The 13,873-nt window shown below is 41.7% G+C and overlaps 1 protein-coding gene and 1 non-coding gene across 2 annotated transcripts in view; both read right to left on the minus strand.

Moving 5' to 3' along the window:
* KIAA2012 (KIAA2012 ortholog) overlaps positions 1–13,479 on the minus strand; it is a 127,858-nt gene extending 114,379 nt beyond the window's left edge. Inside the window, exons 1-2 of the mRNA XM_032278637.1 lie at positions 13,378–13,479; positions 11,564–11,848 (exon numbers count right to left, since the gene is read on the minus strand). Coding sequence (XP_032134528.1) covers positions 11,564–11,848; positions 13,378–13,461 — 369 coding nt within the window. The 5' untranslated portion in view covers positions 13,462–13,479. The remainder of the gene's footprint in view (positions 1–11,563; positions 11,849–13,377) is intronic.
* Positions 3,230–3,334, minus strand: LOC116552067. Its single transcript, XR_004269192.1, has one exon. It is a non-coding gene; the product is annotated as a small nucleolar RNA U13 (small nucleolar RNA).
* Positions 13,480–13,873: the final 394 nt, after the last annotated feature.

Genomic DNA, 13,873 nt, shown 5'->3' on the forward strand with positions numbered 1-13,873 from the left:
CAGGGATTAGGACATAGATATCTTTGGCAGGACATCCTGCCTACCACATTCTCTTTAAGTTTTTTTCTCGTTTCCTAGTTTCTTTTAATAATCTCTCAAATGATCCCTGTGAAGTTGGTTAATAATGTTCCATCTCATTGGAGAAACTGAAGCACCTAGGGATGGCCAAGGCCTGCTTAGGGCTGCCAAGGCGACCAGCCAGGGTGAAAGCGACTTACTCATTTCCAACCTGTTAAATAATATTTTCAGTGGAAAACAGCAAAATATAAGAAAGCATGTATAGTAGAATTACAATCTCATAAAAATATATCCCGTATCTAATCATGGTGGAAAGACTGGAAGAAAATAGATGAAAAAGCTAATAATGGCAATATTAAGGTGCTGGGCATAAGATTATAAATAGTCCTTTCTTCTCTCTCTCTTTTTTTTTTTTTAAATAAAATCAAGTTTTCAGTAATATAGTTAGATTATATTTCTAAATAGAAAACATGTTAAAAATTAATTAATTTTATGGCACCCACCCTCTTCTCATGTGTATTTCTTTAGTTCTTCCCTAAAGTTATTCTAGACCTAACTGCCCACTCAAAAGTCACTCTAAAATATAAAAGGAGACAGAAGGGAGCCAGGAAGGGAGTTTCTGGAACAGGGAAATAAACGTGATAGCAGGAGGCTGGCTACGTATGGTTTGAGACTGTTCAGGCTTGCCTCGGCTTTGCCAATCAACCCCAGCTTTGGGTTTCTTCTGCAATGAGTAATTAGTGTGCATGGGGTGGCCTGTTACCCACATTCCACCATGAGTGCTTCCTTTAGCTTCCTTTAACAAGGGACTTGCTCTGGCCAGTTGCCTTCCTGATGCATATCAGGTCTCTGAATGCAGAGGTATGAAGGGGACTCCCAGTACCTGCCTCTTCCTACACGCTGGCTATCCTGTCCACCTGCTCTAGTGCTGGCCACTGAGGGTTTTCAGAGGATAGAAGGAGATGGTAGGGCTTGTGCTTCTGCCCAGCAGATATGGGGTGGCAGGGCACCAGAGTCCCCAGGAAGAAAACAAAGGCTCAGATAGCCAGCTGCCGCCCAGGCTTTGTGTGCAGGAATCAACAGAAGGGAAGAGAGAAGCCCCCAAATCCCAGAAGTGGCAGGCACAGCCCTCCACAATTTGGCCCCACCCACTTCCCCAGGTGTATTTCCAGCTGGGAGCCCGGCTAGTGACCCTGACTTCCCCTGCACGTTCTCTCCTTGAGGCCTCTGCTCACCTAAGCCTGGAAGGTCTTATCCTGCTTAACTTGACAAGACTCAGCTCAAATTCTACCTTCTCCAAGAAGCTGCTCTAGATTTTTCTCAGAGAGAGAAGCAGTCACACTCTCCACCTTCTTTATTAGGAAGCCATAATCTTGCTCATCTCATGGACTGCCTTGTATCAAAATGTCACTGGGGCACAAATCCATCTCTTTCACCAGATTGCGCACTCTTGGTGGGTAGAGGTTACAGCCTCCCCCTGCCACCTCCTTCAACCAATATGTCAGTAAACAATTTGTTGAGCATCTGCTATGTGTCAGGCACTGTTTTAGGCCCAGGGCAGTTCCTAACTACTCAGATGTTGGCTCAGTTGAATGGAAAAACCGAATAATGTCTGCATTTTACTGCTGATCACCTGTGCTCCAAGGTGCCTGCTCCATCCAGCCAGAAGTCCTTCTCACAGGAGGGGCACAGCTGGCACCTTCTCGCCCTCAGTCAGGCTTGCTGGAGTCAGTTCTCTGCCAAAGGCCAAGCCTTAGAACAGAGTGACTGCCCATTGTTGTTGCACCTGTGCACGTGTGACTGGAGCCAGCCAGGTGAGTGCAACTGGAGTAGGGGTGGGGGCAGGGTGGGAGGTGAGAGAGGCCACTTGCAGCTGTGCCTGGAAAGTGTCTGCCACCCCCAGCCTAAATTTGATTAGCTTCGTGCTAACACTGCTGCTCTCAGCCAGTCGTTTCTCTGCAGGTTTAATTTCTGGGATTCTGTGCAAATGATACTGTCTCTCCTATCTCTCTTTGGTGAGCATATTTTCCTGGAAACCAGGCCATAAAGAAGAGAATCGTGAAGTGGTCTGACTTTTCTCATTAATGCAGAGTTGTAACAAGGCATGATCCCTGACCAAACCATTCAGCGTCAAAGATTTGACCAGCCATATGTCATAAAAGTAAAGGTAGAACTGGGATTGCTAGCAGCAAAAATTAGACTCCAGTTCCTATAAGAGCTCAATCTGCTTGGATTTGAATCCTGTCTTGATGACTCACTAGCTGTGTAACCTTAGAAGAATTATTTGATCCACCTGTGCCTCTGTTTCTTTATCTGCCAAATAAGGGTGACAAAAATACATACTTTACATGCAAAAAAAAAAAAAAAAAAAAAAAGAAATTGGACTTTTACCATACACCATTTACAAAAGTTAACTCAAAATGGAGCAAAAACCTAAACATAAGAACTAAAACTTTAAAACTCTTAGAAAAGTTTTCCCCCAGAGTTTACAACTATAGGGGAAAAGCTTCATGGGATTGAATTTGGCAACGATTTTTTGAATATTATATCAAGAGAACAGGCAAAAAAGAAAAAATAGATAAGTTGGACTTTATAAAAATTAAGAACTTTTTTTTTTGAGACAGAGTCTCGCTCTGTCACCCAGGCTAGAGTGCAGTGGCACAATCTTGGCTCACTGCAAGTTTTGCCTCCCAGGTTCAAGCAATTCTTCTGCCTTAGACTCCTGACTCTTGTGCATCAAAGGACACTATTGACAGAGGGAAAAGGCAGGCAACCCATGGAGTGGGAGAAAATATTTGTAAATTAGTATCTTAGATTAATATCTGGAATATCTCTCTTTGAGAGAGAGACAGAGACAGGGTCTTAGTCTGTCACTCAGGCTGGAGTGCAGTGGTGTGATTATATCTCACTGTAGCCTTGAACCCTTGGGCTCAAGGGATCCTCCTGCCTCAGCCTCCCAGAGTGTTGGGATTACAGGCACAAACCAATTATTCAGAATATCTAAGAACTCCTACAATTCAACAACAAAAATCAACCCACTTAAAAAATGGGGCAAAGGTTTTGAGTAGATATTTCTTCAAAAAAGATATACAAACGGCCAATAAGATAAAAAGATGCTCAATGTCATTTATCAGTAGATAAATGCAAATCGAAACCACAATGAGATTCCACTTCACACCCATTAGAATGGCTATTAAAAAATTTTTTTTCAGGTCCAACAGGTGATGTGTCAATGTTGTAATAAGGTTCAGAGGGTGGCACATTTCACACATGCCTGTGAACACCCAATCATTATTCTCATGAGCTACAAAAGGATCTGGCTATTATAAAATAAAATGTTTAAAAATAGAAAGTAACAAGTGTTGATGAGGATATGGAGAAACTGGAGCTCTTATGCATGTCTGGTGGGAATGTAGAATGGTGTAACTAACTGCTGTGGAAAATCATATGGTAATTCCTCAAGGAATTAAAGATAGAATTACCATATAATCCAAAACAATTCCACTTCTGGGTATATACACAAAATAACTGAGAACAAGGACAAGAACAGATATTTGTACATCCATGTTTATACGGCATTGTTCACAACAGCCAAAATGTGGAAGCAACTTAAGTGTCTGTTGTTGGAAGAATGGAAAACCAAAATGTGGTATATATATTTATACAAGGGAATATTACTGAACTTCACAAAAGGAGATTTGGATACATGCTACAACACGAATTCATTCTTCTAATGAATGAAGACATTATGCTAAGTGAAATAAGTTAGCCATAAAAGATAAAACTGTGTGCTTTCACTTATATGAAGTACTCAGAATAGTCAAATTCACAGAGGCAGAAAGCAGAAATGTGTTTGCAGGGGCTAGTGACAGAGGGAAAGGGGGAATTACTATTTCATGGATATGAGTTAAGTTTAGCAAAATGAAAAAATTTCTGGAAATGGTGGTAATGATTATACAACAATGTGAATATACTTACTGCCACCTAAAAATGATTAAACTGTACACCTAAAAATGGTTAAAATGGCAAATTTCATGTTATATATATTTTAATACAATAAGAAAAGGCACCTACCTTATTAACTTGTTGTGAGGATTAAGTGAGTTAATAAGTATAAAGCACTTAGAATGGTGCTGGTATAATACTAAGTTCTATATAAGTATTAGCCATTGTTATAAATATTGTTAGTTATATAAGGGAACCAATGAATGAAGTACATAAAACCTGGAAAAATGGGAGTGTACTGGATCATATATATATATATATATATATATATATATAGCTTATTATAGAAATGCTACTTATAATCCAATTTAATTTTAATGAAAATCTGATTTGCTTTCCTAGAATTATAAAGGGTTAGCTTAATGGATGTGTTGAAAGACTCAGATCCACTTTTACAAAATACTGCTAAAGCTGGAGAGATGCTTCTTTCTCTCTGGGGCATGTGGGATTTTCAAAATCAAGCTTTCTAGGGGTTAAACGTGGGGCTTTGGAATCAGTTGTTGGGCCCCAATTCTAGCTTCACCACTGAGGTGTATAATTTTGAGCAAGTTAGTTAATGTCAGGTATTTTCCTCGTAGAAAACGGAGGTAATGCTAGCTAGCACCTGGCTCATAGGCTTGTGCAGATTGAATGAGGTTGTACAGGTAAAATGCCTGCCACACATTAAGCACTCAGTAAGTTCAGCTATTATTGACATAACCTTTGACCTCATAGTTGAGTTGACCATGTTTCTCTCTGATCATTCCTACTTCTAGGTTTATTAAAGGCTCCAAGTACGGTGTCTCAGGACCTGCTCCAGTGGAGCACACTTGGAAGAAGGAGTGCAGGCAAATCACCCTTTCTCCCTCTCTGCTGCCTTACTGCCTACTTAACACTGTTGACAGCCGCCAGAGCACTTCCCACAGTTTACCGACACCATCAAACAAGTAGCAGGTTATTGACTGGGACTTGCAAGGAAACTTCATCCTCCTAATCTCTGGCTAAAAGGGTAACAGATAATTTTTAATTCTCTCTCCTTTTCTATAGTTTTCTAATTTGCATACAAACCCTGTATTATGGTTAGAATGGGAAGAATAAACTTAATTCAAAAGGCATATTTCTCACAATATTTTCTACTTGATAAAATGGTAACCTGGGCCGGGTAATGTGGCTCATGCCTGTAATCCCAGCGCTTTGGGAGGCCCAGGTGGGAGGATCACCTGAGGTCAGTAGTTCGAGACCAGTCTAGGTAACATGCTGAAACCCCATCTCTACTAAAAATACAAACGTTGGCCAGGCATGGTACCCAGTGCCTGTAATCCCTACAACTTGGGAGCCTGAGGCATGAGAATCGCTTGAACCTGGGAGGCAGAAGTTGCAGTGAGCCAAGATCACACCACTGTACTCCAGCCTGGGCCACAGAGCAAGACTCTGTCTCAAAAAAAAAAAAAAAAAAAAAAAGTAACCTAAAGTTTCCTTCATGGGTGGACATTGACTGAAAACAGCAACCAAAGCATTAAATGCCTTGAGTATTAAGATTTGGGGAGAAATTAGGCAGTATAGAATGAGTGGGGACTATTCAGAGAAACAAGGCTGACAATACTTTAAAAACTGACCAAATTTTTTTTTTTTTTTTTTGAGACGGAGTTTCGCTCTTGTTACCCAGGCTGGAGTGCAATGGCGTGATCTCGGCTCACCGCAACCTCCGCCTCCTGGGTTCAGGCAATTCTCCTGCCTCAGCCTCCTGAGTAGCTGGGATTACAGGCACACACCACCATGCCCAGCTAATTTTCTGTATTTTTAGTAGAGACGGGGTTTCACCATGCTGACCAGGATGGTCTCGATCTCTTGACCTTGTGATCCACCCGCCTCGGCCTCCCAAAGTGCTGGGATTACAGGCTTGAGCCACCGCGCCCGGCCTAAAACTGACCAAATTTATAAAGGAGATGGCAGTAGCGACTCACACCTGTAATCCAATACTTTGGGAGGCTGAGGTGGGAGGATTACTTGAGCCCAGGAGTTTGAGACCAGCCTGGGCAACAAAGCAAAAACCTATCTCTACAAAAAAATTTTAAAAAATTAGCTGGGTGTGGTGGCACATGTCTGTAGTCCTAGCTGCTTGGGAGGCTGAGGCAGGAGGATTGCTTGAGACTAGGAGTTCAAGGTTACAGTAAACTATGATCATGCCACTGAAATCTAGACTGGGCAACAAAGCAACACCTTGTTCTATGAAAAAAAAAAAAAAGTAAAAAATAATACTGATAAGAACAATATAGTATAATAACTATTTACAAAGCATTTATGCTGTATTAGTTATTACAAATAATCTAGAGATGACTCAAAGTATATGGGAGGATGTGTAGCTTATATGCAAATACCATGCCATTTTGTATAAGGGACTTAAGCATCCTTGGATTTTAGAATCCTCAGGGAGTTCTGGAAGCAATGTTGGTCCTTGATTTTGGAATTAGGGGTATCCTGGTACCCTGCAGATACTAAGGGACAATTGTACAATGTTGGCTGAAATCTGCTATAGTTATCTAAATCCTGTTTACCTCTCAATGGAATAGAGAAATGGCATGTCATGTGAACTGAATTAAAACAAATTATTTTAAATACATTATTTAATCAATGTCTCATTGTTGGGTACTTATACAACCCCAAATTATGGTTACTCAGGCTTTATAGCTAGTTAACATCTCAATAATGGGAAGCTGAATAAATTAAAGGCCTCAAGAAGAATGGTTTCAACTTTGGAAATGCTAAACAAGATTTCCTTCTGTTAAAAAACAACAACCAAAAAATAACCAACCGAGCAACATATCTGTGTGTATCCAGAAGTCTAAGAATGCTGACCTCTGATTTCTTGATTTAACATTTATTTACTCATTAGGAGTTGGCACATGAAGAAAGTTCAAGGGTGGATGTATGCTGAGCTATAAACTCCATACGATTGGCACATGTGTGCTGTCAGATCAATAGAGAGAGCTGGAGGTGCTGTGAGATGCTTTAAACATTGACTTGCACCTTTCTGTGACAGCCTTCATTCTTGCAGGTCTGGGTGAGGCCTGAGATGTGTGGATTTCTTGATTCACAGTCCAGCCAAGAACAGATCCTTCCATTAGCAGCACTACTGTATTGGTTAACCTCCTCTACCCCTTTTCCCATCCTCACTTTTGCTCTTTGACTTTGAGTGTAGTGTTTTAAACTCTTAAACTATCCTATTTTGACAAATACTTACCCTAAATGATAGGTGGTGTGATTATTGGTGGACTCATCTTGCAGCACTGTTTGCTTTTCCATTTTCCTCCCCAAAGCCTCTCACCTTGATCTCTAGGTTCAACTGTCTACCTCCTTCAGAGCTATAGATTTCTATTTTATTTGTAAAATTCCATAGTTAAAAAAATATATTTGGTAAAATGAAATGTATGAATTAAAATATGGTTCATAATCCCACCACCCATGGTTTATGCCACAGTTGAAATTTGGGTAGATTTCCTTTGGTGGATGTATAATCAATTTTTACTTATTTACTTATTTTTGAGATGGAGTCTCACTCTGTTGCCCAGGCTGTAGTGCAATGGCACAATCTCGGCTCACTGCAGTCTTCACCTCCTGGGTTCAAGTGATTCTCCTGCCTCAGCCTTTCTGGTAGCTGGTATTACAGGTGCATGCCCCCATGCCTGGCTAATTTTTTGTATTTTTAGTAGAAATGGGGTTTCACCATGTTAGCCAGACTGGTCTGGACCTCCTGATCTCAGGTGATTTGTCCGCCTCAGCTTCCCAAAATGCTGGGAATATAGGCAGGAGCCACTGCACCCAGACAATAATCAATTTTTTAAAATCAGAATTACATTAGAGAGGTGATGTTTTCTATGTGGCCTAGTCTCACATTCTGGTGCAGTGATTTACTTTGCTATATAACCTTGAGTGAGTCACTCAAACTCTCTGTGCTTCTGTTTCCCCACCTTTAAAGTGGATAGTAATAGTACCTAGCCCCAAGATTATTAGAAAGCATAAATGAGTTATACTTGGACAGCACTTAGAATAGTGGCAAAAATATCATAACTACTCAAAAAAAGTTAATGAACATTGATGTCTTTAGTATATGAATATAATTTTGTCATCTGCTCTTAAAAAATACATTCCGGGGCAGGCAAGGTGGCTCATGCCTGTAATCTCAGCACTTTGGGAGGCCGAGGTGGATGGATTGCTTGAACCCAGGAGTTTGAGACCAGGCTGGGCAACTGAGCTAAACCTCATCTCTACAAAAATACAAAAAATTGGCCTGGCATGGTGGCATGAGCCTGTAGTCTCAGCTACCCGGGAGACTGAGGTGAGAGGATCACCTGAGCCCTGGAGGTTGAGGCTGCATTGCGCTGTGATCATGCCACTGCACTCCAGCCTGGGTAACAGAGGAGACCCTGTCTCAAAACAAAAACATTGTGCATATTTTCTCATGTTATTCATGACTAACACATGACTTCATTGCTTGACCCAGGTCATTACATGATTTATCATAGTTTATTTAATCAGTGTTCCTTTGCTGGATATTTATTGTTTTCAATGTTTTGCATAGTAATAAAGAACCCTGTAGTAAGTGTTTTTAGGCATAAATCTTTGAACATATCTCTGATTATGTCCTAGGACCAGCTCCTAAGTAGAATGTTGAATCAAAAGGTATCAGTCCTTTTTAGGATTTTGTCATATTGCCCTCCAGAAATGTCATGTGAATTTGTGCTCCTAACATGTAAGACTGCTGTTTCCCTATAGCTGTCCTGGCACTGGGTATTATGATTTTAAAAGTTTCTTGCCAGGCTGTTGTTTTCATAGTCAGATGGTACTATTTTCCAAAGCTTCTTAGGTGTTCATTTTCTTTTCTTTCTTTTTTTAAAAAATAATTTGTATTATTTTTATTTTAATAGAAACAGGGTCTCACTATGTTGCCCAGGCTGGTCTTGAACTCCTGGGCTCAAGCAATTCTCCTGCCTCTGCTTCCCAAAGTGTGGGATTACAGGCGTGAGCCACTGTACTCGGTGTGTTCATTTTCTTTAATTCCAAGTCCCTTTTGAGTTGCTTCCCCTCTTTTTTAATCTACTATGTCCTTTAATCTTAAACTCCAGCCATGTACTCTTCCATACGTTTTCTTTTCTCTGATTTCTTCACACTATTTCCCTCTGCTCATGTGTAGTTAGACTACATATTCTGTTTTGTACAGATATGAGCTATAAATTTAGAAGATGGATACCACAGGAAGATAGTAACTTCTTTTTTTCATTTAGCCCAAATATAACCAAAAATGAAACTGACCCCAAACTGACTCATCTACTTTATAAACTAATAAGATCTCTGTTACCTGAAGTATTTAGCCTTATAGACAAGCATCTGAAAATGATGGGAGGTATTTTTACTCTGGGCAGTAAGTTAGCCTATATATCACTCAGTGTCCAACCAGGAAAATAGAAAGTAAGTATTTAAACACAGAAGGAATTGAATTTAGGGAATTGGTTGTACAGGTGATTGGAGAGCTCAGAAGCCAAACAGATGGTGGTGGGGAGCGAGGCAACATTGAGATTAGTAACATCAGAAAGCTAGCGCCACACTTAGGCTAGAAGGACAGAGGGAGGAGCTGGTGGGGTCATCTGGAGGAGTCGGGGGTCATAGTGGGCCTGTCTGTTGAGAGCTGGATCACAGAGGTAATGCAGATGCTTCTTTTCACTTGACGCAGAGTGGGAAGGGAGAAATACTGTGGTCTTCCTCTTTTTCTCCCTCTCCAATCTCTTCCCAGTGTCTCCCATTGGCAAATTCAATCAGAAGCCAGTGGACACAGATGTTTATGGAATTGTATGTAGCCTGTGGTCAACCTGCCTGTGACGCAGAGCAGAGCAGGGGAAGGGAACAGAGGGGATCTGAGAAAAACAGTCCACGACCAGGTACAATGACCATTGGAGTCCCTTAGAGTCCACAAAACACAGGACAGTGCAAAGTGTGCAGGCCCTGGTGAGGTAGGCAGTCCTGGATTTGAATCCTGGCTCTGTCCTTTAGTAGCTCTCTGGCCTTGGGCAAATCACTTACCTACCCTGAGCTTTGGTTTCTTCATCTATGAAAGGAGGCAAGAAAAACTGTATCGCACAGGGTCACTGTAAGGTTTAAATAAAATAATATTTAGCTATAGTGCGACAGTCAACATTCAACAATTGGTTTTCTTTTATTCAAGAATGTATTATTTTTAAGACAAAGAACATTGGATATTTGGCCAAGGTCATCAAGCTTCTCTATTTTGAAAGATGAAAAGAGGGCAGAGGAGTCTTTTCTTTTGGAAGCTCTGCCTGGCATGGGGGTAGGTGATAAACTGTCCAATAGTGATTCTGGGAGATGATCTTAGAAAAATTGAAAATATCATGCATGACCAAGTCATCCATTCCACAAACATTTGCAGATACTCATACTTTCTGGAAATGATTTAGACATGGTCTCCACCTTGGAAGAAATGTTAATCCATCAGGAATGACAGAGTCAACAAGATAAATCTCAGTGCATGATGGTATGGGAATGTTTGCAGAGGAGGGAGCCATGGGCTATCTCTGCCTAGGGGAGTGGGAGAAGGCTTCAGTGAGGAGGTGGTATTTAAGTTGTGTTTTGAAGGATGGGTGGGAGCTTGTCAGCTGTAGAAGTGTTTGCAAAAATGAAGAGTCACAAAAGGGCACAGGTGTTAAGGAATGATGAGCTAATCACATGGGTGGGGCCTTATGGCATCAGTGGTTGAAGTGGTATAGGAACAGGCAGGAGATGTAGCTAGACATGGAGAGAAAGCCAGTGTGTGAAGAGCCTGATGTAAGAAGGTAATGACTTTATTTTGTGGGGAATAAGAAGTCAGGAGAGACTTTTAGATTAGGGAGTCACCCACCACTTCTAACCTAGAATTTTACTAAGTGACACATCTTCCCAGACTATCTTATGGCCTTAGTCAAAGGGCTGATGCATGCAATTCTATAAAGCAGGGGCCAGGTGCACATCTCACAAGACATTAGGAAGTATGAATCAGAAAAATGAGCACAGGCATTTTCCCTTAATATTATATTCAGGATGGAAAAAGTCATTAACTTATCCTGCAGACGCTGAAGGGCTCAAGGTAAATATTTAAAATGTTCTCCCTCTTATTTCCACAGAGCCAAGAACATCAGAGGTGGGATGATGATGCTTGTGGCTACGAGACAGGATTTCAAGGATCCTGATGAAACGTCTGCTGGCCTGAATCTGTCTGAATGCTGAAAAGGACTTTGTGTTACTCTAACTAAAAGGAAAACACAAAATGATGATAATATAGCCCTTTATGCTTTTCAGAACCCTTTCACATACTTGATTTTATTTAAGCTTTGTGACAATGGTGTGCAGCAGATAGGGCTAAGAGCACAGTCAGTCTCATTTTAGAGATGAAGAAATGGAGGTCTGAGAGTTTCATGCCTTCCCCAAGGTCCAAGAAGATATTCCCACAGCTGCAACTGGGTTTGTAGACATGCTGCCAACACCTTCCCCAAACCCAAGGGAGTGCTCTACCTACCTGTTGCCTTCCATATGCCAGGATGGCTTCTTTGAGGTCTTGAAGTGTGCACAGTTCAAGATCCAGCTTCCTCCAGTGACCTTTGGGGCTGTAGGGCCCTTTTCCCCTCTCTTTGTGTGTCCATGCCGGAATGGCTAAACCTTCTGAGTAGAGGATCAGGGCACCCTTTCTAGTGCTGAAAGTTTTAGGGAGAAAGAGGCTCCAGGAGTGCTGGTTGGCATTGTCCTCATCTTGAGGTTTGCTGGCAAGAACATAGTCTTCTGGGGACTTCCAGTTCAAGTAATCCTGCAATGAAAAGCAGCCGTCTTGACAGGGCCACTGTGGAAGATCTTTCTACAGCAAGTACTGCTGGTGGAAGGCTGGCGTGCTGGTTCACACCTGTAATCCTAGCACTTTGGGAGGCCGAGGCAGGCAGATCACCTGAAGTCAAGAGTTCAAGACCAGCCTGACCAACATGGAGAAACCCTGTCTCTACTAAAAATACAAAATTAGCCAGTGTGGTGGCACATTCCTGTAATCCCAGCTGCTCAGGAGACTGAGGCAGGAGAATTGCTTAAACCCAGGAGGTGGAGGTTGTGGTGTGCCAAGATTGTGCCACTGCACTCCAGTCTGGGCAACAAGAGTGAAACTCTGCCTCAAAAAAAAAAAAAAAAAAAAAAAGAAGAAGAAAAGAAACTATTTTTCTACCAGAAGAAATATTGCTGGTGGAAAGCCTCTGGCATTTTTTTAGTTACTGATTTTCTCTGAATTGTTCCCATGGTGTTATGGAACGCAATTGCTCTTCTTAGCAACTGCCTTTTCTCTCCACATTTCAAAATTAGTAGAACCCAGAGCATGGTTCTATTTCACTCCATCCAACTTTCAGGAGAGTCATTTATGGCTGGAGGATTAACTCAGCTGGAGTTTAGGTTACAGGCCAGTTAAAGTTTCCTGGTATGCAAGTAAGCAGTCAGAATTATTAAGGGCAGCAGATAACTTTGAAATTAGACCTGGACTAGCTGGCAGTTTAAATAGGAGCATTCGAAGCCCCCACCACTTCATCTGTACACAGGGAGAATTTCTATGCATTCCAGATGCTATGTAACATTACCTAATTTGGCTATTTAGGGGCCTATAAAGGGGTTACATATCTTGGAGGTAAGAAAATGCCACTGCCCATACAGGTCCTTTGAAACTTAATATGCCTTTTAACACAGCAAAGGCCAAATACATGACCAACTACTATGACAATGGAAATCTCTGTATGACCCCCAAATTTGCAAAGTATCCCCAATAGATTTTTTATTCCTGGCAGGAATAAGAAATAAATTCCAGTACAACAAGGGAATTTTGCCACCTCTTTAAAATCTTCTAACATGAGATTTTTTTTGGCCTATATTAAATATGAGTCCTGTGGGTTGAATTCCAGAAAGTTCAAGGAAGCCATTGAAATAGCACGAACACACACAGCATTTTAACCACAGAGCATGACTTCCAAAAACCAAACAACCATCAGCTTGCCTAGAACCCAGGTGTAAATTCTGGTCTTGCACCAAACCATCCAAATTCCAGATTCCAGAGACTCTGGAATTCCTTTGGTCCAAGCAAAGGCAGATACAAGGAGAAAGACAAGGGTCCCAGTGGCAATCTTAGTGTGTCAGGAAAACGACATTATTTTCTTGACTTTCATGGAGGAGGAAGGAAGATCTTCCAGTGACCCCCGCCACCTCACGAACAACACACACCAAGACACACATGGTTTACCTCCCAAGTGGAAAAATAGAGCATTCCTCTCCCACCCCCAAAATGTGCCTTTCTTCAGCTGTGAGACTCACCTCTGGTTCAAAGTAGACTTCTAACTTCTGTTTGTCCTGGCCCAGCTTCCCGTGGCCCCGGCTCAGGAGGGAGAGCGTGAACATGTTAAACTCTGACCACCCCTTCTCAAGGGCAGTTCATCTTGGTTTTAAAGGCTGAAATCTGGTCACACCTCAAGATTTCCAGAGCTCACAGCAAGCCCAAGAAGACCACAAACACTGGACCTTTTATGAAATACATTTTTCCTTCTCGCAGCAGCTTCTTAACAACCAGCCACACAGATTAGACACTGCGTGTCTTTGTGGAGCAAAAAAATAAACCACATAGCCAGACTCCTCAAGCCCTGGATTTTCTACACTCTGGGCAACCTGTCTCTTCCTTCACCTGAGCTCTTGTTGTCCCTGGGTCCCAGTTGCTCTGTTACCAGCCCTGTGCATCTACGAATCTCGGCCACAGCACCATCCTGCTCCTCTGAGCGGAGGTTGTTTCCTGGTTGCTATGGCAGCACAGGGAAAT

The sequence above is a fragment of the Sapajus apella genome, unplaced genomic scaffold (genome assembly GCF_009761245.1).
Source record: "Sapajus apella isolate SASKATOON/1434 unplaced genomic scaffold, GSC_monkey_1.0 scaffold10, whole genome shotgun sequence".
Taxonomy (NCBI): domain Eukaryota; kingdom Metazoa; phylum Chordata; class Mammalia; order Primates; family Cebidae; genus Sapajus; species Sapajus apella.